The 27881-nt window shown below is 41.1% G+C and overlaps 1 protein-coding gene across 1 annotated transcript; it reads left to right on the forward strand.

The window, feature by feature from the left end:
* tgfbi (transforming growth factor, beta-induced) lies at window positions 1-27455 on the forward strand. The gene is made up of 17 exons (XM_033967099.2): window positions 1-180; window positions 1745-1843; window positions 10591-10655; window positions 10823-10980; window positions 12352-12516; window positions 13525-13671; window positions 13959-14100; window positions 14191-14403; window positions 14928-15065; window positions 15161-15303; window positions 19500-19636; window positions 21706-21836; window positions 23423-23547; window positions 23943-24045; window positions 25019-25086; window positions 25943-25967; window positions 26746-27455. The coding sequence occupies exons 1-17, from the start codon at window positions 68-70 to the stop codon at window positions 26805-26807; spliced, it is 2034 nt and encodes a 677-aa protein (XP_033822990.1). The 5' UTR covers window positions 1-67; the 3' UTR covers window positions 26808-27455.
* The last annotated feature ends 426 nt before the right edge of the window (window positions 27456-27881 follow it).

Genomic DNA, 27881 nt, shown 5'->3' on the forward strand with positions numbered 1-27881 from the left:
TCGGTCCCATTCAGCTCTCAGTCTGCTGCAAGTCCGGACTACAGCCCCGAGGTTCAGAGGAGCAACCATGAGGCAGATCTTGGTTATGATCCTGGCCCAAGTCCTGGTCCTGGTCTCTGGGGCCCGGTCTCCATACCAGGCGGTCCTACAACACAGCCGCATCCGGGGCAGACAGCAGGGGTAAGGGGGATGTTCAATTCAGAAAGTAACAAAGTCCAGTCCTGCTTTAGTCCTGCTTAACACATAGTTTGGTCCTGCTTTGGAACTGGGTTAGTTTTGAGTTAACTTAATCATGTTTACTCCTGGTGCAGTTCTTATTTAGACCTGGTTTAGTTCTGGTTTAGACCTGGTTTATTCCTGCTCAACACCAAGTTTAGCCCTGCTTGAGAACTGGTTTAGTTCTGGGTTAGACCTGAGTTAACTTCATCATCTTTACTCTCAGTTTGAGCTTAGTTCTTGCTTAGACCAGGTTTGGTTCTTGTATAGACCAGGTTTAGTTCTTGCTTAGACCAGGTTTGGTTCTTGTATAGACCAGGTTTAGTTCTTGCACAGACCAGGTTTAGTTCTTGCACAGACCAGGTTTAGTTCTTGCATAGACCAGGTTTAGTTCTTGCATAGACCAGGTTTAGTTCTCGCATAGACCAGGTTTAGTTCTTGCATAGACCAGGTTTAGTTCTTCCATAGACCAGGTTTAGCCAGGATCAGTCTAAGATTAAGTTATGATTTTGACTTGATTGAATGCTGAGTCTGGTTTATTTGTGGTTTTCCTGTTCCTCATTTATGTTAATATTACACAATGCTGTTTTAGGGCAGATCACAAAGTGAAAATGTTTAACTAAATGCTGTCTCTCTCTTCTCTTTGTCACTCCTTCCTCTCTTTTCTCTGTCTCTCTTCTCCATCCTTTTCTCCCGTTTTACCTCTCTCATTCTCTCCTCCTCTCTCCACTCCTCTCCCTCCCTTTTCTTTTTCCACCTCTCCCATTGTTCTCCCATCTCTCTCTTTGTCAAACTCTTTTGCTTCCTCCATACCTCTCTCCTTTCCTCTCTTCCCTCCTTCCCCCTTGTCCCCTTCTCTTTCTCTGTCTCTCCTCCTCCCCTCATTTCCCTTACTTCTTGTCTCCTTCTGTCTCCCCTTGTCTCCTCCCTTCCTGCCTTGTCTCCTTCTGCCCCTCCTTGTGTCCTCATGTCCCTCTTTGTCTCCTGCTGTCTGTTCTTGTGTCCTCCTGTCTCTCCTGGTCTCCTCTCCTTATCTCCTCTCATGGTCTCCTCCTGTTATTATTTCCTCTTTGTCTCCTCCTCTCCTTGTCTCATCCTGTCCATGTCTCCTCTCCTTTTCTCTTTTCTTGCATCCTCCTTGACTGTTGCCTCCTCTCCTTGTCTTCTCCTGTCCTTGTCTTCTTCTGTCTACTCCATGTCCCCTCCTCTCCTTGTCTTGTCCCATCCTTGTCTCCTACTGTCCCTCCTTGTCTTCTCTCGTGCCTCCTTGTCTCCTCTCGTGCCTCCTTGTCTCCTCCATGCCCTCTCCTCTCCTTGTCTCTTCCTGTCCTTCCCTGTCTCATCCTCATCTCCTCGATGTCCACTCCTGTCCTTGTCTCCTCTCCTTGTCTCCTTCTGTCTATTCCATGTCCCCTCCTCTCCTTGTCTCGTCCCATCCCTCCTTGTCTTCTTGATGTCCACTCCTCTCCTTGTCTCTTACTGTCCCTCCTTGTCTCCTCCATGTCTCCTCTTCTTCTTGTCTCCTCAGTCCTAACGTGTGTGCGATGCAGCAGATCAAAGGGACAGACAAGAAATACTTCACCAACTGTAAACAGTGGTACCACCGCAAGATCTGCGGCCAGCCCACGTGAGTACAAACATGTGTGTGTACTAATGTGTGTGTGTGTGTGTGTGTGTGTGTGTGTGTGTGCGCGCGCGCATTTGTGTGTGTGCATGTTTGTGTATGTGCATGTGTGTGTGTGTATGTGCATGTGTCGGGGTGTGTGTATGTGTAGGTGTGTGTATGTGTGTGTATGTGTGTGTTGTACCATTGCTGGGAAGTAACTAAACTCAATTGAGTGAAAATAAAACACATGACTCACTCACATCAGTATTTTGCAGAAGTAGCGAAAAGTTAATTAAAGTTAAATTCATGTTAATTTAAACAAACAAACAATTCATCATATGCAGAGCACACCTTACATTTCATATTAATGAACTTTCTTAAATATGAACAAATACTAGTTAAATGTGTGATTCCTCAACTTTCATTTTTTTATTATGTCAAGACAAAACACAAGAAATAAATTCATATACAGCTGGTTAACGATACTTATATTTTCATCTGGGTATTTTCTGTCAAAGAGACAGGGGTGCAGAGGGAGATGTAAGGCTTTGTACGAGGAAAATATCAGGATATATGAGGAACAGTGTGAAGGTTGTAACAGGGATCCACACAGACTCTGCCCTGCAGCCAGGTGTTTGTGATCAGACACACCTGGCTGTAATCAGGGCAGTCTTGCGTGCTGTCACATAGATTGAGATTGCAGTGGTCACTGGAGGAAGCACACACTCTGTGTGTGACTGTTTTTGAACACAAAGCTGCACTAAAATAAATTTTAAAAAATCAGGCTTTGAACAGTAGACGATGCTATTCAAACACCACAGTTTAGTAGCTTAAAAATTTTGATTTAGTGTTCAGTTCCACTTTAATGGAACTGTGTAATTTTCTGGAGGTGGCACATGTGATTCCATGAAAATAGAAAGTTCAGACAACACTTCAGAACATTCTCTATGGAGATAGATACGTTTTATCTTGTGGAATATTACAGCAAAAGGAGCAAGAGGAGGCTCTCCTCCAGGCTCACAGTAAGTGCAAGAAAAAAACAAAACAATCTTTCAGCTTAGTTTATTTGTGGGGCAAAACATTATACTGTGGGACTTTTAAGGAAGTAAGAATCTATTGAAGGGGAATGATGTACACTTCACCTGTCTCCTTACATTTTGCATCTGTCCCCTCCTCATGTCCTACACTTCACCTGTCTGACCCCTGACAGATCCTCCCCTTCACCTGTCACCTCTGAGACTTGTCAGCGTCTTTATTTCTTCTGCAGTATTTTCTTTGGCCTGTTTGTCCTTCTTCTGGTGCTGTTACATAAGGCACATTCCTGTGAGTACTCCAGCAGAGACAGGAAACTCCTGCCACTCAAAGTGCTCCTGTTCTGCTCCTGTCCTGCTCCTGTCCTGCTCCTGTTCTGCTCCTGTCGGAACCGTGCACTCACCTCTGGATCTAATGAGGGACAGACTATAGGCATTAAGGCTTTTTACCAACCTGCAGTAGTGGTAGAAGTGTTAGGAGCAGCTACAGTCTAGATAATTTAAAGTGTAAGTCATATTCATTTGATCATTATTTATAAAAAAAAAAAAAAAAAAAAAAAAAGCTATAACATATGTACATAAAATATAGAAATACATTTTAGCTGAATCACATTTCTACAAAATTGGATATTTTTTTAAGCAACACATTATGTTATTTAAGGTTTATATGCAATAGTTATTTATGACATAAGTAACAAAATACTGCATATTACATTTTTACAATTATAAGATGATAAAATGATACAGTTTATGTTTTTCACATTTTATAAGTTACGAACTTGTGAAAATACATATTTTGTATTTAGTTTTAGTCAAACTGAATCACTTTGTAGAAATATGAAAAGAAAGAAAAGGTTTCATTATCAACTACACATCTATTTTTGTGATGAAGTTGTTACCACAAAAATATGATTAGAATATTTGAAATAAATCTCAAATACTGTCCTGTAGTGCAGAGCATCATGGAGTATGATGCTTCTGATGCAGCAGTAGTAACTATAGTAGTAGTCCTCGTATTAATAGTGGAAATGGTAGAAGTAGTAGTGGTGGTAGTTGTAGCAGCAATAGTGGTAGTAGTAGTAGTAGTAGCTGTGATAGTAGTTGTAGTTATAGAAGTAGCAGTGGTAGTAGCAATGGTGGTAGTAGTAGTGGTAGTAGTGGTAGTAGTGGTAGTAGTAGTAGTAGTAGTAGTAGTGGTGGTAGTAGTAGTAGTGGTAGTAGTGGTAGTAGTGGTGGTAGTAGTGGTAGTAGTAGTCCGATGGCTTTGGCCTATAGACGAAGCCTTAAGTGTCTCAAACTGTCCTCTCTGCTACAGTCACACATGCCCAGGGACAGAGTTACAAGACGTTTATAGAGCTGCTGTTATTAAACTTTGACCCAACCCCAGCTGACCCCCAACCGTGTGACCCCTGCCCTCCTGTGTGACCTCTGCCCCCCCGTGCGACCCTTGGCCCAGACAAAGCCAGCCCTGTGCTGGACTTTCCATCAGTCTGTGCAGGCGCTGGGAGCATGAATGGTGCGTCTGTGCGGAGAGTCCAATGTTCACTCAGGATTTTAAAATGTTTTCTCAACAGATTCAAGCTCAGATTTCAAGGAGCACTTCACGTCTAAGTGGAGTGAGGAGGGCACAGTGACAGCTACTGACGCTCAGTATTGGACAAACTTTGATCTAGCATTCGGGGAAATGTCTTTAAGCACAGAGGATGCAAAGATTAAGTCATTTTGATGGAATGTTGCAGTATTAATTGTGGTATAGTAGTGGTACTAGAAGTGGCAGTACTTTATGACTTATATGGTCACACTTAAAATTTGTCCTCCAATACTTACACTAACACACAACATATTTAGATCACCATGTTTTGATTTATTGTTTTGGAAATGCTACATTCGCCAAAATAGTTCTCCAATCTCTGCTGCTATATGTTTTTGTCACTCTTGAAACTGCCCCAAGCCGAGAATCAAGAGTTTGGGATAGTAAAAGAAAAATTCACTTCTGTCAATGGGCAAAAAAAGGTTTAGAGTGAAGACATTTGACACTGCCTTATAGTTATATTTTGCATAATCATCCAGGCTCCTAATGGGTCCTCTTACACCTATTAGCATACTGGCTAGCCCTATTGTTTACTTTGTTTAGGCTTAGCTCTGAGGATGGTGTTATAAAGAGGAGATAGGTGATGTCTGAGGCCCCCATTCCTGTTCGAAGGATTGTTTTTCCTAACAAAAATTGCTTCTTTTACTCCCATCTTCAGGCATATCTTTTCTCTGGCTCAGATCTGTACCTCACTGTCTTCAAAGGAGTGGGTAGTGTCTTTGAGATGGAGATGTATAGCGGATTGGGGTCCTGAGCTGCTCTCTCGACGGTGTTGGTACATTCTCTTATGTAGTGGCTGTTTAGTTTCTCACTGCACTCTTCACTACACTGAATGGAGTACACTACATTGCTTTGTTTGTGAGTCAGGGTTTTGTCCTTTGGGAGATCCAGTTTTCATCTTAAAGTGTTTGCAGGTTTGAAATAGACCAGGATTTCATGCTGGCTGAAAATCCCGTGAAGCTTTTCAGACACAGGTGTAGGGAGCAGTTACACCTTTTCTTTTAGGTTCTGACTCTCCGTTGTCCTGTCTTTAGCTCTCTTAGATCTTTTGAAGGCCCATTTTGGATATCTACAAGAGAATAAGAACCTAAGAGAAATGATGTAACTTCCCTACATACATAGATTTTAAATGACAGTCTCAATGTATTTCTTATTTAGCTGTTGTTACTGTACAATGATTCAAAGCGCACTTATCGTGACAAAAATAGGTTTGGAATTAACCACTCCTAACCTAGCTTAACGCTGCACGGTTTGGCCCAGGGTTACGGGGTTTTATCATCGTGTGACTGTGGACGCTGTGAAGGCCATGTTTATCCTCCTTACATAATTTATGAGCACTTGTGTTTTGATGGTTCCTCCACTCCTCTCGGCACTTCCCCGGTGTTTGTGAGTATTCCCACAGCAGTCAGGACCAGATCGTGTGATTACCGCACATCTGGTTTAATCATGATGGCCATATTAGTGCTGTACATTCCATTGGTACGCTGTGGTTTTTATGCCTGCTGTCTCCAACGTGAAAGAACTCAAAACAACACAGCTCCTTGAAGTTTTGCGTTCAATAACCAATTCAAATGTCCGGAGAGATTAGCACTGACAGGTAAAACTAGACCCTCAAGACCAGGAATCCTAAGAAATACCTGAATAAAGGTCCATCTAAGTACTCCGAGCCAAGATCTAAGTAGTACTGCTGTTACATTATTGAATATTGGATAGCGTTGTTTAAATAATTTGTACTTTTTAGAGCACAGTTTTAGTAGCATACTTTTAGTCCTGCTTTTGTGGTATTTTTATTGAAGTAACAGTACTTTTACTTGAGTAAAAGTGATGGTTACTCTTGCCACTGTGAGTAAGTCTAAAGTGACTTGAGCTTTATGTCGACAATATGAAATGATTTGAACATTTGTGTTTCTTGTAGGTCCTTCAGATATGATTAAATTTGGCTCATTTTTGTGTCTATCCTTTGAAAATACCAAATGATTTTGTGCAGTATTTAAAGTCACAAGTCAGATGTTACAAGCTGACTGATTACACTTTCAGTTAGTCTTACTTGCATAGAAATACTTTTTAGACTTACTTGAGTAATGTCTTGGACCACTAGTTTGTGTACTTCTACTTGAGTAATACTATTTTGAAGTAATACTACTCTTACTTGATTACAGTTTTTGGCTACTCTATCCACATCTGCTGACAGGTGTCACTGCAGTAACATGTAGGATAGATCAAATGCAGAGGTAAAGTAGAAAATCAAACCTACTTTATAATGTTTCTAAAGTAGCAGCTGTAGTAATAGTCCTACTTGATGCAGTATTAGCAGTAGCGGCAGGAGTAGTTGGGTTTGAAGAAGTAGTAGTAGAAGTAGTAAAGAGGGGTTATTGTGCAAAATCGACTTTTTGCAGCTTTCTACCATGTTATAACATTGTTCCCTCATCAAAAAAGTAATTTAGTGATCTCTCCTGGGCGATATTCAAGCCTTCCTTACTGTATGAGTGATGTACAATGCTCCGCCCACAACCCATGCTCCCAAACAACGATTTTTCATAAATATACAAAACATTACATAAAACTGCACAGTACAGCTTGACAAATCTGATGTGATGTGCAGTAGTTTCGTTACCGGGAAGCACGCTGATTGTGTTGTGATAACGCTCTGAGGGGGGGAGTGACTTTGAAAGGGAGGGGCAACTCAAAGCATCAAAAACGAAAGTGGAACTTATAAAACATGTGAGTGCATGGTTTTCAGTGAATATAGGAATTTCAAAACAATAAAAAGTAACACAGTGATCTAAATATGTTATATGTCAGCAGTTAATAAATACCCCATAGAAGTGTAATCTCCTCTCTTTAATGGTGTTAGCAGCTGCAGCGTGGGCCTTAGTGGAGGTCCCATAAAACACATGTCTAAAACAAAAGCTCTATTCTCCAACTGTGATGGGAAAACCGTGTGAGTTCAAGCTGGAAGACACTGATACTGCACTATTGTTCAACTGTGCAATCGAACTAATCTATGGATATTTTTCACCATACTGGTACTAGATTTTTTTTTCCATATATTTGAGCAAAACATGTCTTGCCCCAGTACAGATATATTGTGTCAACAGCTCTTGAGGTGAAAATGAGTCTACTGTATGCTGTGTACATCTAATTAGAATGCATTTTATCGTCAGCTAATCGAGCATGTTAGCATGCTAGTTGTTGTTAGCTTTACCATATACCGCAAAACTCTGCTCTGAGTTGTGAAAAGCTCTAATAAACTCATCGCAGTGAATAATTAGGACGCTCGAAACGCATAAGGTAATTGAGGAATAACTCTGGAGCACTGCAAACTGTAAAATTTAAAATAGTTTTGTTTTTTCACGTTTGTAAAAATCAGGTAGCTGCAGTGGCTTTAATCAAATGTTTTCTGGTCAACTGAGCCACTAGTTTCCATAGATGTGTTAAACAGTAAAGGAGACACAGAACAGCTCTGTCTCGTTAAACTACAAAGTAATTCCAAACAAAAGTTAGTTTATCTGTTGGCATGGAAGACATGTTTTCTATAAGCATTTGGAAACACAGTACAATTGCAAAGAGTGAGAAGAGTCTGGCTGCTGGTTGGGGAGAGTGGGGCATACTTACCCATGTTCTTTTGACCATGAGTAATGATGTCTTAGATGGATTTTGGCAACCATGTAGGACATACGGCATTGCACTTTGGGTCCAAAGTGGGCGGTCATAAATCTGAATTGGGATCTAAAGTCATGACGGTGCAGAAGTTCAGGGTTCAGCATTTTTCAAAAAGAGGAAACAGGAGACATGGAGCATGAACAGGGGATGAGAAAAACTGACAGGTCCAGATGACTGTAGGAATAAAAAACACAATACTCTTACTGTCCAAAGATTTAGGTTTAGACTTAGATCAACTTCAATGATCCACAGGAGAAATGGAGCTCAAATAAACCAGGACTAAACTCAAGAGGAGACAAATGACAACTAAATAAGTTCAACAAAAGTCCAAGAAAACCAGGACTAAACCAGAACTAAACCAGGACTAAGCCAAGATTAGACCAGGACTAAATCAGGCCTTAACAGAAACAAAAACAGGACTAAACCAGGACTAAACCAGGACTAAACCAGGACTAAACCAGGCCTTAACAGAAACAGGAAAACCAGGACTAAACCTGGACTAAACTAGGATTAAACCAGGATTAAACCAGGAAAACCAGGACTAAACTAGGATTAAACCAGGATTAAACCAGGAAAACCAGGACTAAACTAGGATTAAACCAGGATTAAACCAGGACTAAATGAGGATTATATCAGGCCTTAACACAAACAAGAAATCAGGCTATAACTGAAACAAAAAACTTGAAAGAAATTGAAGTAAATAATAATAATAATACAACTTTAGCTTTTCACTGTGTTATACTGATTTATTTTTAATGAGTAATACCTGCAGGAAGGTCCAGCTAGTACTTGATAACTAATACCTTCATCAGACTTATAACAATCATGGATCTCAAGTACTTTCCCCATTCATTTTCCCAAATAGATTTTTAGAATGAAAAGTTTGCTTTCTGGGCTAAAACCTGAATCTGAAACTGTATAAAGTGCTAAGTTACTGAAACATTTACCTGAATTTTTATGACATTGAAAAACCTTACTTTAAGCGGGCTTGCATCTCCCTAAACCTGACTCTTATTGGGGCTGTGGGCATAGCCTTCTTCTGTTTATTTCCATGGAAATGTTGTTTAAGCTATAATCTTCCACAACATGACATAAAACATATCTATCTTCACAGAGAATGTTCCAAAGTATGGTTTTAATTTTCTATTTCCATGGAATCATGCGGGTGATGTGCCACCACCAGACAGCTACATACTGTACCTTTTTAAATGTGTTTTTGGACTGAAAACAACTGCATCACCATTATGGACATTAGTTACTACATAGTTGGTTAGCCTCGACCGTGCCATTAAACTTTTGATATTTATTTTAATATTTCTAAAAGTCTGTGGGAAAAATGAATGGAACATGTACTTCTGGAACTACATCTGGCTTCCACTGTCGAGCTCCATTTCAGTGTCTTTAACACCGTCCAAGTGTTGAGATTTTGTGTGTATTATGAAAACTCACACCTCACGTTTACCTCCTTCTGTTACTTCAGTTACTGCAGTACTCCAGAGAGTCGCAGTATTTGACGTGACTGCTTGTACATATTTGACTTACCTCCAGCGTCTGTCGGGCTGTCTCCACACCAACCACGAAAGTACTTCCGAACTACTCCCCTGGTACTGCTACTGCAATATTTCACTTCATACACATTCCATAAGGGGCGCGTGCTGTTGGTTTTGGACTGAGACCAGACCAGATCCTTATGAAGAGGACTGCGGTCTGATAAGTGAAAAAACAGGCCTTAACCAGGATTGAAGTATACTGTGTTTTTATTGGTCTAATCGGTTTGTCCTGGTTTAAATCTCAATTATGTGGCCTATAGGTTAATCCACAGTTCACTCCCATAGAGGTGGGTTTACTGTACGTTTTAACCAGACTAAGATCCTAGTTTGATCCTGGTGTAGTCCAGGTTTAGTCTTCATTTAGACCTGGGTTAGTCTTGACTCAGACCTGCTTTAGCTCTAGTCTTGATTTTGGATTGATTTGTTTTAGTTCAAACCTGGTTTGTACTTAGTTTAGTCTTGGTTACGAACTGGTTTTGTCCTACTTAAGTCTTGGTTCAGACCTGCTTTAATCTCAGTTGTTTAGTCTTGGTTCAGACCTGCTTTAATCTCAGTTGTTTAGTCTGTTTAAGGTTTAACTGGTTTAGTCATAGGTTAGTCCTGGTTTAGTTCTGGTTTAGACCTGGTTTAGGCCTGCATAATGAAGAGGTTGTAAATGTGTGCTCTTTACGAGTCTGGGTGACTTCCTCTGAGTCGACTCAACGCTGACTCAGCTCCACCACCTCCTCCTGAAGACTCTCCTGTCTCATGTGAAAATTATTTGGGTAAAATGACCATTGTGATGTGTGTGTGTGTGTGTGTGTGGGGGGGGGTGTGTGTGTGTGTGTGTGGGGGGGGGGGGGGGGGGGGGGGGTGTATAGAGACAGAGACTTTCATCATCTTCACACTCTGTAGTACTTAAGGTTTTCTAACAGTGGTGTATTTTTGTTCCAGAGTGATCACCTATGAATGCTGTCCTGGATACGAGAAAATCCAAGGAGAGAAGGGGTGTCCCGCTGGTAAGTACTACTACTACCCCTACCACTGCTCATATCTACTACTGCTACTTCTACTGTCAATAATATATTAGACCTAGTTTATTACCAGGATTTGAGCTTTCGTTTGGTGCTGCATCCTGGTTAAGTCCTATTCTGTTGAAGTACTAATTGCAGTACTTGTGTGTCAGCCCTGCCATTGGTGAACATTTACCAGACCCTGGGGGCTGTGGGGGCCACTACCACTCAGATGTACTCGGACCGGGCTCAGCTCAGACCTGAGATTGAAGGACCAGGAAGTTTCACCTTCTTTGCCCCAAGTAATGAGGCCTGGGCTGCACTACCCACTGTAAGTACTACTAGTGTTGTACTACTACTACTACTACTACTACTACTACTACTTTTCTTTCTTTACTACAAATACTACTACTTCTTCCTCTTCTATTAATAATACCACCACTACCAATACTACCACTACTACTACTACTGGTGCTGTTGTTGCAGTTTTAAGATGGTTAGTTGTTCTTGGACACTGTGGTGTTTTCTGTTTTGTTTCTGTGGAGTTGTATGAGATTTGGATAGTATTTTGTTGTTGTTAATAGTAGTGTTGAATGATTTTGGGACAATGTCTGTTCCTTCAAGTGCACGTTCAGGAGCATTAACATTTGAAAGACTGAAATATGAACTGTGAAACTAATACAGTTCTGAGGTCTAAAGTCAACAGTGAACTATAGTGTCAACACATGTGGTACTCCTCAGGATACTTCACAGTAGAAATTATACATGTAATGTACCTTGTTTCAGGCCTGTGTCTATAGCACCTCATTTAAGGCAAATAAAGTTATGGCATTTAAGGAAAGAGCATTATCTTTGCATCCTTTTAAGACTAAGATGCCTCCTCTGTCTGTTTTAGTGTGTACCCAGGCCTGACACGTGCCTGAAGAGGTTTTAGATTCATGCATGTTTGAGTAATTTAGCGATCTCTTCCAGGCCCTATTCAAACCATTCTTACAGTTAGCACTACAACCCTATTCAGGGCTCCACCCACAAGACTAAGTCAGCCATGCTCCCGTACAACACTTTTTTCCAGAAATATACATATACAGGATATCAAACAGTACACTACAATTTAACAAACCTGGTGCAATGTGCAGTAGTTCGACAGTGACTGTGCTGTGATAGTGCTCTGAAGGGGGAGTAATTGTACTTTTTTTGAGTAGATTTTTAACTCTGTACTTGTATTTGTAATTAAGTAAAAATCTGACCATGTAATTGTAATTAGTTATATTTTAAATCATAGAAGTTACTGAGTACTGCACAAGTCTAAACTGGACAAATCCACAAATTCTATACCAACAAATTCACATAACAACATCACCTGCTCTGATTGGCCAGAGCTCAGAGAATATGCAGATTGGGGTACACTTAGGTTTTGTATAAAATAATGATATAAAATTCTTCTAAACATTGTATAAAAAGTAACTAGTACTTTGAGGTTTGATTTTTTTTTTTTTTAATGTGTATTTTTTACTTTTACTTGTGTTGAATTTTGGCAGCAGTATGTACCTGTGATTGAGTTCATTATGAACCATGTAACTCTACTTTTACTTGAATACAATTTCCTGTACTCTCTCCATCACTGTTTTTTGTTTATTTGTGTATATTTGTAGAAGATCTTGGACGCTGTGGTGATGTTTTGTGCTGTTTTATATTTTTGTAGGAGATTTTGGACGCCCTGGTGAGTAACGTGAACATCGAGCTGCTCAACGCTCTGCACTACCACATGGTGAACAAGAGACTGACCTCCGAAGAACTGAAGCACGGAGCCACCTTCACCTCCATGTACCAGGACTTCAACGTCCACGTGCAGCACTACTCTAACGGGGTGAGGAGAGAACCGGGACTGGACTGAGACCAGACCGGGACTGTACCGGGACTGTACCGGGACTGGACCAGGACTGAGCCAGGACTGTAACAGGATTGAACAAAGATTGAACCAGGACTGAACCAAAACAGACCGAGGTTTCAACCAGGACAGAACCATGACTTAACTAAAACCTAGCCAGGACTGAACTAACACTGGAGCAGGACTGAAGCAGGACTGGATGAGGACTGAACCAGAACTGAACTTGGACTAAACTAAGAGTGAACCAGGAGTGAACCAGGAGTGAACCAGGACTAAACCAGGAGTGAACCAAGACTCAACCAGGAGTGAATCAGGACTAAACCAGGAGTGAACCAGGAGTAAACCAGGACTCAACCAGGTCTAAATCAGGACTAAACCAGGAGTGAACCAGGACTCAACCAGGACTCAACCAGGAGTGAACCAGGAGTGAACCAGGACTCAACCAGGACTCAACCAGGACTCAACCAGGAGTGAACCAGGACTCAACCAGGACTCAACCAGGAGTGAACCAGGACTAAACCAGGAGTGAACCAGGAGTAAACCAGGACTCAACCAGGTCTAAACCAGGACTAAACCAGGAGTGAACCAGGACTCAACCAGGACTCAACCAAGAGTGAACCAGGACTCAACCAGGACTCGACCAGGAGTGAACCAGGACTAAACCAGGAGTGAACCAGGAGTAAACCAGGACTCAACCAGGTCTAAATCAGGACTAAACCAGGAGTGAACCAGGACTCAACCAGGACTCAACCAGGAGTGAACCAGGACTCAACCAGGACTCAACCAGGAGTGAACCAGGACTAAACCAGGACTAAACCAAGACTGAACTAATACTGAACCAAGACTCAGCTAAAGCCAAACTAGGAAAAACTGACATGAAAATGAATTGCAACAAAGTCTAAACCAGGACTAATTTTGTAAAACCAGGACTATCCCAGGACTATATCCATATGCTTATACCCTGTCCATGTTTGTGCCCCCTCTCAGATAGTGACGGTGAACTGTGCACGCCTCATCAAACCCGACCAGCATGCCACAAACGGCATTGTGCACGTGGTGGACCGGGTCATCACCGCTGTATCCAACGACGTCCAAACGCTCATCGAGGTGGATGACGACTTGGAGACACTCAGGGTAAAAACACGCCTAGTGCAGTACGAATACTTCCAATCATTTCAATATTTCAAACATTTCTAATACCACACTACTACTAGCTCCGCTCCTGTCTGCTCCTCTGGCTCTGCTCTTCTGGCTCTGCTCTTCTGGCTCTGCTCTTCTGGCTCTGCTCTTCTGGCTCTGCTCTTCTGGCTCTGCTCTTCTGGCTCTGCTCTTCTGGCTCTGCTCTTCTGGCTCTGCTCTTCTGGCTCTGCTCCTCTGTCTTGATGTATATTTGACAGTATCTTCTTGTTTTGTTCTGACAGACTGCGATCGCAGCAGCTGGACTGACGGCCATGTTGGAGTCTGGAGGACACTACACCATTTTTGCTCCGACAAACGATGCTTTTGAGAAGATCCCACCAGAAACTCTCAACCGCATTCTCGGAGACCCCATTGCTTTGAGAGGTGAGACCTGCTTTACTCTTGGTTTAGTCCTACTTTAGTCCTGGTCTAGCCCTGTTTTAGACCAGTTTCAGACCCAGTTCTGTATTGCAGACATGTTGAACTACCACATCCTGAAGAACATGCAGTGTGCGGAGTCCATCGTGTCGGGCGTTCCCATGGAGACGCTGCAGGGCACAGTTTTGGAGGTGGGCTGTGACGGTGATCAGATGACCCTGAACGGTAAAGCCATCGTCACCAAAACAGACCAGCTCGGAACCAACGGAGTGGTGCACTACATCAGCGAGCTGCTCATTCCAGACTCAGGTGAGGACTGAGGCCGGGTTTAGACCTGGTTCTAGATTTGGTCCTTTTGTTGAGTTGACGTAAATATTTAGCTCCTCATGTAAATCTACAGTCTAAGGGAAGGTATGTGGTTTAAAAAAGGTTCTATAATCAGAACTGACCCTGTGTGTCCAGAGCCTTAACCTGCACATAGAGACACATACAAGTGTGTTTCATTCTCAATATATGGACAGGCCTCATGTGAAAGAACCTCCAGCATTCACTCACTGAGCTGCAGAGGCTGCACTAGCACTAATTCATGATTGGCTGCAGGTACTGAGGTTTAGGTATTGAAATTGGCAACCCAAATGTGAGACTTTACTGGAGACCCAAAACACCAAATGTCGTTAGCTTCCAAATATGTGTAGAACTTCCCTAGAAGACCTTCTAGTCATCGCTGCAGTATTAATGACAGGATACATGCACTTACATCATGTTGTTTAAAATGGTAATGAAATACTGTTCAAAACATTGTCATTCTATTTCATCTATTTATTTGTCTGTAGCAAAGACTCTTCTTGAAATTTCTGAAAGTTCCAATGTAGCCATGGCAACAAAGCTCCTTGTGGAGGCGGGGCTTACCACACACCTAACAGGTACAGAGGCCATGACGCTGTTGGCCCCCCAGGATGAAGCCTTCAAAGGTGAGGAGACCTGGTTTAAACCTAGTTTGGTCCTGGTCTTTTGCATGTGTAATTTGAACTGAAAGTAGTATTTCAGTGTGTTTGATGTTGTGCAGGCAGCGTGTCGATGACCCCCGCCTTGAAGACCATCTTGTCTCAGCACATCCTGAAGGAGCGCCTTTCCTCCAAGTCTCTCTATCACGGACAGGAGTTGGAGACTGTAGGAGGACTCAAACTCAGGGTCTTTGTCTACAGGAATGTGAGTACTACTACTGCTACTACTTTTAGTACTACCATAGCTGGCTGCTAATACTACTAGGCTACTATCTAATCTAGTATCTACTGTTATTGGATATTTTCATAGTTTCCCTCAGCAACATCGATTATACGTTATCTCACATGCTACAAACTCCTGATTAAGACATTAGCTCTATCGGTCTGGTTCAGATTAATGATGCACTAGAAACACATGGAGACAAGACTCAGCCAGGGAAAACGTGACCTACACATATGTCAGACCGGAACATATTTCAAGAATCCTGCATACTGTCATTTCAGAACTGGGATCAGGACTAAAACAGAACTAAACCAAGGCTAAATCCGGGCTAAACCAGGACTAAAAACTACATCAGGACAAACTAGGGTTAAGTCAGATCTAAAACTAGATTAAAGTTTAACTAAACCAGAGCTAAATCCTGGCTAGTGTAAAACAAAAGACTAATTCTAGACTAAGGATCTGCATCAGGACTCAACTCATCTCCCATCAAACCCTAACCAGGATAAGGATGAGTGCACCTAAAATGAGGTCTAAACTGGGACTAAACTAGGTCTAAAATGTCTCTAATCTAGTTCTAAACGTGACAGACCATTTTCTAGTGCTTAGGTCCACCCTTCTCATGTAGGACTCAGATGTTGAGAGTAAATCTTGTTCCAGTATGACATCACTGCGTTGCTGCGGTTACCCAGCCCCCGCCCCGGTCCAAACCAGGTCTCAATCCTGCACATCTGTTTTTGGGATCATCATTAACCAAACCAGGCCTGAACCCATCGACCTATGGACCTGATATGGACCTGGTTTAGAGCTGGTTTAGACCTGGTTAAAGTCTGGTGTAGATGTTTATACCAAGTTTAGTTCAAGTTTAGTTCTGGCAAAAACTGCAAATATTAGTAGTAGCAGTAGTATCAGCCATAGTCATATTAGTTCCATAGTAGTGGTGATAAGACTGTGTAACATTACTGGCGGAGCACGTGTCACCTGCTTGTCTCCATGGAAGCTGTTACGGCTGTGCTTGAAATGTTCCACAATGCAACATTAAACTTATCTATCTCCATGGAGACAAGAGGATGACTCCACTAGGCCAAGTTGCACGTCAGATCTGCAGAAATGTGTCCACGCCCAAGTATTTTAGCATTAAAACAGTACAAAATGCAGAACATTCTATATACTGTTCTGTTAAACATTCCTGGCAACGCAACAAAGACTCCAAAAAAAGTTCCGTAGTGCATCTTTAACAGTGGCAATAATCCTTTGGCAGTAGTTGCAGCATCAGCAGTAGCAGTCACAGTAATAGAAGTGGATGTAGTAGCTTGTACACGTGTCACGGAGTCATACAGGATGTGGCAGCCATCTTGATTTCAGCACTTCATATACTGTACTCTTTAAATTAGATTATTACGTAAAATTCAATCTCACATCCCATATTATTATTTTTCTGATCATTCTCAAGGTAGTTATGAAAAATGAAGTGAAAACAGTTGTGAGGGATAGACATGTGTTTCTACTCCTGTTCAGAGGATGAAATTTCAATAGGAGACATTATGTAAGGGACTGTTTTGGGTTAAAATGTACTATACTGCTACTTCTCAATTTGAGTACTGAGTGTGGTGAAGCTTTAAAATATGGAGGAGCCATTGTGCATTGTTCTGAGCTCCGAACAGGCAGATAAACTAAACAGTATTAAGTAAATACACAGGATTACTACATGATTTATCTTTTATAGAAGAACTCAACCTAAATACGCAGGGTTTGTGTGTTAAACATGTGTAAATGAAACAAAACACAACCCTAGATACGTTTTTGATGAGGAAACATTATAGCATAGATCAGAAAATAGCGTAATATGGGCCATTTAAGGCTTTAAATTAGGAGTAAGCATTTTTGGGCTGGGACGTATCACTGCTGATTGATATGAGGTGACGTGACATTTGGGAATATGGTGATCTAATTGCATGTGCACTGCAGCTGATTTCCCTGAGCTGTGGGTGGAGGCAGACCGAGGTTGTGGCTAATGCTAATGCTAAACCCCAGAGCGAGTGTTTTAAACTTTATACACCTTCACTTGAATCATTTGTAGAATTACTGAACAAAAGGTAAAAGGTAAATGTTGATATGTTGAGTCTTGAGTCAATTTGAGTCAAGTTGAGAACATAGCAGAACACAACAGATTATGCCTCAAAGCACTAGCATTACCACTGAGATACAAATGACTCTTTCTAAACACAGAAGTGCTCTCAGGTGAACTGTTCATTTCATTTCTGTAGTTTTTAACATGTTCTCGGTGATATCCCTCCATAGCTCGGACAGGTAGCCGAGATTTTTTAATATTTTAGCGTGACTCAGCAAAAAACTGGACAAATAATTGGACAGGAAGTAGTGAAGCTAACAGTGAGGTTGAGAGTGACGCTGTACAGACACAACGGGGCTTCTCTGTGAAATGCAACAGTTTCTACTACTCTTGTACTAATGTCCTGGTTTTGTGTAGTTAGTGGTTTATTCTTACGACAGTTTCGGTCTAGTCCTGGTTTAGTTCCAGATGAGTTCTTGTTCTGACCTGGTTCAGAGGTGGTCTTGCGGCTTGTACTATGATCACATTTTCCACTGTACTTAAATCATTCCAGACCTCCGTCATCCCCAAACCACTTCAAGTCCTGCTGAGTTCCAGGCTCAGACCAGGACTAATGCTGCGTTCCATTTATAATTGAAGATCGGAACTCAGACCTCAAACTAATGAGTTTCTGTGTTCCAGTTGTCAACTCGGAAAAAACAATGACCAGTAAATTACAGTATATGTACAGTAATGACTTAAAAGTAGCAGTAAACAAGAAAGACACTTATCCTTTAAAAAATATATCTCTGAAGTATGAAGTATGTAACAGTTTAAAATCAAAATGATAGTTTTATTACAGAACAAATCTTGTATCCCATTAAATTATAGAAAGGAAATTCTCCAAGCAAGCTTTGTTTCTGTACTGGATTATGGAGATATAATCTACATGTAGACTTCAGCCTCTACTACTTTAAACCTTTAGATTCACTCAGCCAAGTGAATGGTGCCAAGAATACAATTTAATCATCTGGTGACAAATTTTTATACTCACACTTGTCCCTGTTTTTAATGTTTTAAATTGACTTATGTGTTTCTTATTCTGTATTTGAACAGGGCACCCATGAAAAGTGCTAAGTGCTTTCATTGGGCTCTCCTTGTATAAATAAAGACACATAAATAAACAGTAGGAAACTGCTCAAATCTGCCAAAATGCTGGTCAGTTTATTACTTTTGCTTTTGATGACATTAGCACATTTATAACAAAAGAGGCTCCAGGCACAGGAGCAGGGTCACAGAAGCATTTGGACAGGAGGAGCAACTAAAGGAAAAATAACGGACTATCAATATTTAGATATCAAAATTTATCCATACACAGGGCACAGCCATGTTGGATTTTCTAACTTGGAACTAGGGCTCTGAAATGTTACCTGACTTCCAGTGCACATTCATAAGTCAGAACTTGGAAAATCTCACCTTGGAGGAGAACTAGAAAGCAGCATTAGTCTAGACCCGACCAGGCAAGAGGAGGAGTTTATTGGAGCAGGAGAGTATTTCCTCTGCTTGGATTTGTATGTGTAGATGGGCATTTATCACATTGTGGGGACTAAAATCTGTATTGATACTTTGCAGCTAATGTCATCCACATTCCCTCCAGGTGTGAAGCTAACTGATGTCACTGCTGTGTCTTAAACTCTGTTACTCAAGTTAAACTTTAATCTGATCTTTATTTTAACATAATCTGACCATAACAGAAGTGATTTGTGCTGTAAAACAAGTATCTCTCACATAATATTACAGTCACAGCCTAGCTAGCATTAGCCAACAGTTTTTCAATTAGTCACACTCATCTTTTTTGTTGAAAATCAAACACCTCAGCAGGACCATGAATGCTCATACTGATAACAGGCTCCTGAAAATGTGTTTTCTGGAGTTTTCAAACAGTCTTAAAACTTTTTTTGACAGTGTTTGTGTGCATTGTCATCATGATAACTTCCACCAGTAAAGATACATGTGGAACACCCCCAGCGTCACTGCAAAGCATCAATACACACTCATATGTCTCCATGACAACAGTACAGTACTTTATTGCTTCTGTCTTTCCTAACCTCCTGCTACTGTGCCCCTGTAGAACCTGTGCATTGAGAACGCCTGCATCGCTGCACACGACAAAGTGGGACGCTACGGCTCCATGTTCACTGTGGACAAGCTACTGTCGCCCCCTGCAGGCACTGTCATGGACCTGCTCAAGGGCGATGACAAGTTCAGGTATGATGGCTACGCTGGACTATCCCAAGACTAAACAAGGACTAAACAAGGACTAAATTAAGACTAAAGCAGGACTAAAGAAGGACTAAACCAGGACTACATGAAGACTAAACACTTGATTGAAGTATGTTTCAGTATGTTGAGAATTCTAAATGCAAATAGTTGTACAGATAAAGGACTAAGCAGTGTCTCGCCACATCTGTGAAGAGGCAGAGAATTTATGTGGTGTGGATGAGTGATTGGTGGTGGGAGGGTCCGATGGCACAGATCGGCAGCCTCACTTCTGTCAGTCTGCCCCAGGGCAGCTGTGGCTACAATAGTAGCTTACCAAGTGTGGAATGAATGAATAATGACACAGGGTAAAGCTTTGAGAGTGCATTATAAGTGGAAGCCATTATTATTATAATTATTATGTGTGGCTTTGTAGGGGGCACCATTGTTGTATGACATCATGCTACTTTCTGTGCGGTCCAGTACATGTGTTACATACGGTGAGGAGGTTATATCCGCTCCTGTTTATCACCGCAGCATGTTTCTCCTACAGAGCCTCCTACATTTCCTTTCTCTGGACGGTGTTGTGCCTGGAGCGCTCATCTGTGTCTGTGCTCTATGTTTCCATCACACATAATGTTTGTGTGGAGGTTCCTCTGCTATAATGATTTTGCCTGGGCCCACTGGTGGGTGTAATGCCTTTGCCTGGGCCCACTTGTGGGTGTAATGCCTTTGCCTGGGCCCACTGGTGGGTGTAATGCCTTTGCCTGGGCCCACTGGTGGGTGTAATGCCTTTGCCTGGGCTATGTGGGGGGTGCACAGTTGTAATGTTTTTGCCTGCCCCGAGTTGTGGCTTCACTATAATGGTTTTGCCTAGATCGTGTGGTGGGTGTGGTGGATGTACCTATGGTGGGTGTGGTAGGTGTATGTATGGTGGGTGTACATGTGGTAGGCCTACGCGTGGTTGGCCTATGCGTGGTGGGTGAACTGCATGAATCTGTCTCCAGTCTGAGGGGCCTACCCTGTGCTCAGTCTGCACATGTGTGGAACATGTGTGAAACCAGCTGAGCCCATTCATTCACGTGCACTGTTGTGTAGATAGGCTTTAGCCTTGGTTTAGTCCTAATTTAGTTCTGGCTTAGCCCTGGTTTAGTCCTACTGTAGTCCTGCTTCATCCTTTGTTTGGTCCTACTTTTAATCCTGCTCTAAACCTGGATTGGTCCTCTTTCACCCCTGGATTAGTCCTACTTTAGTAGTGCTTCAGCCTGTGTTTAGTCCTTGTTTAGTCCTGCTTCAGCTCTGTTTGAAATCCCTGTCTCTAACATCCTAAGGCACAGCATAAATATTGTGAGGTGAACATTTCTCTGGACCAAAAGTATTTCTCTAAACATGAAATAAATACAGGCCTTTTATTACATGGCGTACAGTGATATCCCGTTATTATGGTTTTGTGTTGGGCCAAGACAAGCGCTCCCGTATGGAAATGTCTGTCTCCCTCCAAATTCTCGTGAATCGCAACACTTTTTATGGACAAATCCCTTAAGTATTATTTTTGTCAGTGAAATAAAATAAAAAAAATAATAAACTGAGTGAAATGGATCTGCTGTGAAAAGATTTGAGACGATCTGGGAAAGACATTAACCAAAAACTACTACGATTGAGGGGCCAAGAAACCAGGACTAAACCAGTCCTAAAACAGGACTAAACCGGGACTAAATCTAGGACTAAACATGGACATAACCAGGATTAAATTAGGACATAACCAGGCCTAAACCAGGACTAAACTAGGACTAAGACAGGACTAAACCAGGGCTTAAAGCAAGACAAAACCAGAACTTAACTAGTATAAAGACTGGACTAAACCAGGACTTAAATCAGGACTAAACTATGTCTAAGCAATGAGTAAACAGGTGCTAAACCAGGACTAAGTGAGGCTAAATCTGGCTATAAACTATGACTATGACAAGAATTAAACTAAGACTAAACCAGGTCTAAAACAGGGACAAACCTTGTCTAAACCGGAATCAGTTTGTATTTGTTGTTGTATTTATGAGGACATGTGTGTGTTTATCCTTCAGTATCCTGGTGGGCGCGCTGCAGACTGCTGGGATGACTGAGCTGCTGAACCAGCCAGGGGCCCTCACCTTCTTCGCTCCAACCAACGACGCCTTCAACTCCATCCCCACGGCCGAGAGGAACAGGCTCATGAGTGAGTGACCAAGCGGAGTGTTGTAGTTAGGAGAGCGGGGCCAATCAAAGAACAGGAGTCGGGGGGGCGGGACTAATCAGACAGCAGGAATCAGGAGGGAGGGACCAATCAGGAAAAAAACAATTAACGTGCAGCAGTGAGGAAGGAAGAGCCAATCGGAGAGCAAGACCAATCTGAGATCAGGAAGAAGGAGCGAGGGGCCAATCAGATAGCAGGAGTGATGAGGGACAGGCCTCTCAGAAAGCAGGAGTCAGAGAGCAGGAGTATGTCTTATTTATACTCTCCAAATTTAAGTGAAGAAACACCACAAATACTACAAGTACTAGTACAACATTTTCTACTGCTCTTGTACTGGTGCTGCTAGTGCCACACTCATTCAGATAAACAAACTACACGTCCTCACCGTAGATGGAGCTAAGAGCTGAGTGGTGTTTATCAGAACCATGGCTGAGGCATATGGACATGTCCTCTGGTTTATAATCTGTCTGACCAAGAGCTTTCTCATCAAGGCTGTGTTTGTATAATTACAGAAGTGAGATCAAGATATGTTATTGAATATAAGAAGAGTTCAGACACCATCTATGTTCACTCATTAAACAGGCAGGACATCTGTTTTGTGATTTTCACCCCTAGCAATTGCAATAGGTCCATCTTTACTGTGTCAAGAAACACCCTCTCTCTGCTGATGTTTAATCTACAATTTTAATCTTAACCTGTAGTAGGAAGTAGGAAGAAACTATGTACGGAGGTAAAAGTACTGTACTTAAGTCAAATTTGTAGGTATCTGACGAAGTTTTATATGTCATCCACGCATGTTTATGCAATCGCTCCTGGGCCCTATTCAAACCCTCCTTATGGTTGGCAGTATGGCCAAGACTCAGCTCACAAGCCTATGCCACCCATGCTCCTACATGTCCATTTTTTAAATATAGAAAAAAAACAGCACACTACAACTTGACAAACCTGATGTGATGATGTGATGCGCAGTAGTTTCATTAGTGGGATGCATGCTGATCGTGTTGTGATAGCGCTCTGATAAAACAACAGTAAAAGTTATTAAACATGTTAATATGGTGTTTTCTGTGTATACAGCATTTTCAAAACAATAAAAGGAAACATGGTGATCTAAATTTTTAGTGTTAGCAATTAATACCTCAGTCTTAATTAACAAGATTGAATATTTCATCCACCACTGATATTAACTACAGTGTTTTCTATAAACAAGTAATTCTGGGTTATACTACAGGACATACTGAGCATGTGTTCAACCCTAACCCTTGTAAAGCTCGACTAAACCTGGACAAAATCGACACTAAAGTGGACTAAACTTGGATGGGAATACCAGGTTCCACAGTGGAGCGCTTTTGTCCTTAGGCAAGACACATCATCCATCTTGCCTACTATGAATGTGATGAGTGAATATTGGTGTTGTTCGGAGGGGCCGATGGTGCAGAATGGCAGCCTTGCTTCCATCAGTCTGCCTCAGTGCAGGTGTGGCTACAATAGTAGCTTACTACCTCCAATTATTATTATTAATTTCATGTTATTGTTATTAAAAAGCAGGTCTAAGCTGTGTCTCTCCGCAGGGAACAGTGCAGAGCTGTCGAGGCTGCTGAAGTTCCACCTGGGAGAAGGTCTGCTGGTCAGTGGAGGGGTCAGCTCTCACACCAGGGTCCAACCACTGCAGGGCGAGCGTCTGGAGCTGGGAGTGGTGAGGGCAACAGGACTGCAACAGGACCAAACCAGGACGAATGCAAAACTAAAACAGGACTGAACCAGGACTAAAAATGACACCAGAATTAAAATAGAGATAAACTAGGACTAAACAAGGGCAAACCAGGGCTAAAACTGGACTAAAACTGGACTAAACAAGGTTTAAATACAAATAAACAGGACTAAACCAGAACTAAGCCAGGGCTAAAATAGGGTTAAAAACAAAACGTGAGTAAAACAGGGCTAAACCAGGACTATACTGACTACACCCAGACTAAACCAAGACTAAACTTGAATTAAACAGAATTAGACGAGGACTACTTCAAGATTAAGTCAGGACTAAACCAGAACCAAACCAGAATTAATCCCAGTGAAATGTTTGTGTTGTTTTAGCGCAACTACACAGTGTACGTGAACCGAGTGCCAGTGCAGGACGCAGATCTGATGGCAACCAACGGAGTGGTGCACGCTGTCAGCCGCATCATCAAACCACTACGTAAGTACTACTACTATCACTACTACTACTGCTGCTACTATCACTATGATGCTATTACTACTGATATAAATATAACTATAATTGCATCATCAAAACATTATGTAAGTACTACTGCTATTACTACTGCTAATGCTACAACTGCATCACTGACTTAACTTTGTAAGTAGCTAATACTATCATTACTACTATAACAAAATTTCACAATACAGCTGCAGTATAACCATAATACTGGTGTAAGAAAACCACTAAATACTACTACAACTATCACTACAGCTACTATTATAATTACTACTGCTATATATAACTGCACCATGATACTTTCTAAGTAGCTTATACTATTACTGCTAATGATGGGATGGTTTCACAATGCAGATGTAGTATTAAAACCATGATGGAGATGTAAATACTACTACATCTAGTAGAAGTATTTACAAATGGTGACATCCCATTGATACTTTGCACTGGCACCATGCTGGGGGTGTTCTACACACATGTGTATAGCATTTTCTGGAGCTTGTGATCAACATGAGCGTTCATGTTCCTGTTTAGATGTTTGATTTTCAACAAAAACACAAGAATGACTAACTGAAATAACTGTTGGCTCATGGCAGCTATCTTGTGACTGTAATGTTATTTGAGACAGACTAGAGACAGCACAAATGAGCTCGCCCGCTGTAGTTCAGCTAAGTCAGTTCTTTGTTGTCAGATTGTATTTAAATAAAGCTTTAATGAAAACTCTCAGACAGAGCATGCCTACAGTTAGCATCACACAAGGGAATGTTGACACTAGCTGCAGTATCAATAGTATGAATAACATGATGTTACAAATTAGGGGTGATTATATATATATATATATATATATATATATATATATATATATATACAAAAATTACTCTTAGCATTTGATTACATATTTGTTTCCACGTATTTACTATATGAGGCTATTTGAATGAGTTTGTCCATGTGTCCTCAGCTCCTAAAGTGGAGAGAGAACAATCCGATGGTCCTGCTGCAGCTCTCAGGTCCCTGTCCACCGTCAGGGTAAGACTCTATCTGGGTTACTTAAAGGTGCTCTATCTGATTTTGTCTTAAAAATGTGAAAAAACAGAACTTTTTTTAAAAAAAAAAGTTTGCAGTGGTTACTCCTCACCTACCATATGCATTCTGAGCATCCTAATTATTCACCCCGATAAGTTTATAAGTGTTTTTCACAAATCTCAGAGACCATTGTGGAGTTAGCGAGCATGTGAACGTATACTTCCTGAATATCAAACAATTAAAATGCTTTAGAATTAGATGCAGACACTGCACAGCTGACTCGTTTGGCCTCTCAAGTTGCTCATACAATAAATCTTTACTGGAGCGAGATGCATTTTACTCAAATACATGGGTAAAAAATGTGTACAGGGACTGTGTTTTGGTGCATCATTTTAATTTAAAGGTGCATTATGTAACTTTTCTGGGTTCATCACCAGATTGCCTCCGTGGAAACATTGCTTTGCCTGGAATGGTCCACAGTATGTCATTAAATGTATTTATCTTTGTTTGTCTCTATAACTTTATAAACTGCCAAGTTATTAAAACATTTTCCCAAATCTTGTGTTTTAATTGTTCTTTTTGGACTTGGTCACCACTGGTTATCGCTTATGTCTCTGAACTATTAATATTTGCAAAAATGGATCAGACCTGTAACCAAGTATTGTTATCTCAGTGGAGATGGATACTTTTAATGCCATACTGTATAACATGCCAGAAAAGCAATAACGTCTCCATGGAGACGGCAGCTGGAGCACCGCCCTTCTGAAGACTGATATAGTGCACCTTTAACCTCTTGATCACATGAGCAACAATAATAATAAGACTATTAAGTAACTGAACAGTGTCCTATTTTTTTCAGCTGGACTCCAGGACCCTCAGTAAAGGTGAGTCACTACACATACATGCTTTAGTTTTATTTATTTTCACTTGGTAAAAAATACAGAATAAGATAATTTATACAGTGGGATGTGAAGGATTGTTACCAAAAAACACTCAGGGGGCTTCAAATATGGTAATCTCCATATAATTATACATATTTGCAACAGTGAGAGCTCTCCAGAAGAACTGTGTGATTAATGGTGTCAAAAGCCTTTGACAAATAAAAAAAAACAAAAAAACATCACATGTCATATCACATGTACTACCTGTACTAGTAGATAATGTTATGTACAACTGCCTCAGTGATGCTAATTAAAAATAAGATATGCTGAATCCACTTCTGATTTTCTGTGATTTATTGAATTTCAGTAATTAACTAGGTAATTAGGTAGAATGTGACAGCAGCTGTGAAGTAGACAGCCTGCAGATAGAGGACACAGCCAAACTTCCAGAATTCACTCACTGAGCTGCAGAGGCTGCACTAGCACTGATTCACAATTGGCTGCAGGTGCTGATGTTTAGGTAGTGACGATTCAGATCTGAGAGAGGCCTTGTAGGTTTAAACCAACTGGATTTCAGCACTGAAACGGGCAACACAAATGAGAGACTCATATAAGGCTCATTCTGCTTTCTGATTGGATAATCGTCTTGTGAACCAAAAACACCATATTATAACATAAACAACTTGGACATCCAATGTTTTTGTAAATAAGAATAAATCAACATTACAGCTTTTACTAGTAAAAGCTATATTTGATTTGAACATGTTTAACTTGTTTTCAGAGGAGCTGTTCAAGAGGGTGATCCAGAGCCGCTCCAGCCAGAGAATTCCACGCAGCCAGTAAACAAACAAACAAACAATAAACAACATTCCCCAAAATGAAGCCAAAGGAGGAGCAATGTGCTTCAAACCTCAACATTTCTTTAAGACCTGCTTTAGACCTGGTCCAGTCCTTTAGTCCTGGTTTAGTCCTAGTTTAGGGTGAACATGAAGTGCATCATATGTAGTCATTGAAAAGGGATCTGAAGGTGTGCCATTTTAAGCCAAAGAATATTTTTGAGTTCACACACTTTCTTGTTGTGACTTTACCCAAACAGTGTTGTATTTCTGTATAAAATGCTTTTACTAAAGGTGTGTTTTAAAGAGGGAGTATTATGCAAAATCGATTTTATGGAGCATTTATGTAAAACTTTCTCTCATCAAAAACAGAAAACCTAAAGAGGATTTAGGTGTCATTCATACATGTTTCTGTAATTTTGCAATCTCTCCTGGGCCCTATTTAAACCCTTCTTATAGTTAGCTGTAGATTCTGTGCAATGTTCCCATAAGTTTATGTCAAAAGGTAAGAAGGTGATCAAAATATGTTATATGTTGGCAGTTCATACCCTATAGAAGTAAAATGCCCCCTCTTTAAACGTTGGGTGAGTGAATCCTGCAGCATGTGGCGGGAAAATGTGACCGTTTTGTAAAAAAAATAAATTTGGAAAAACAAGACCAGAAAAAAGTGTGTTTGTTTTTATTATGAAATAATCTAACTTCACATTCAGTTAAATAAACCAGTGAACACGGTGGACAAGTAGCTGACTGTGGGACATACAAAGATTAGTGTTGATGTCGCTATGCTAGGCCCATACAACAAAACAACACTGCCCCCTTGTGTCAGCACATGCAAATGTGTAGATTGTTTGGTGTGAATATTCACGACAGTCACGTTCAAATATTTAAACTTGAACACATATTAGACACATATAGGGCTTATAACTTCTGCACGTACCGAGATTCAAACCCTGGTCACACAGTCAGAGAACTTCACATTTATGTTTTTGTTGTTGTTTTTTTTCAGTGCACAGTGTAACTTCTTGTCTTTATGTTGGCTGCATTGAAACAGAGAAGAGAATAATATCCCTCTCAATGTAAG

Source organism: Periophthalmus magnuspinnatus, chromosome 5 (assembly GCF_009829125.3).
Source record: "Periophthalmus magnuspinnatus isolate fPerMag1 chromosome 5, fPerMag1.2.pri, whole genome shotgun sequence".
NCBI lineage: Eukaryota > Metazoa > Chordata > Actinopteri > Gobiiformes > Gobiidae > Periophthalmus > Periophthalmus magnuspinnatus.

Excerpts from the sequence above, each read along its gene's own strand:
- tgfbi (XM_033967099.2), top strand. The coding sequence starts at position 68 with ATGAGGCAGATCTTGGTTATGATCCTGGCCCAAGTCCTGGTCCTGGTC. Across the intron at positions 10,656-10,822 it reads AGAGAAGGGGTGTCCCGCTG|CCCTGCCATTGGTGAACATT; the intron begins GTAAGTACTACT and ends CTTGTGTGTCAG. Across the intron at positions 25,968-26,745 it reads CTCCAGGACCCTCAGTAAAG|AGGAGCTGTTCAAGAGGGTG; the intron begins GTGAGTCACTAC and ends ACTTGTTTTCAG.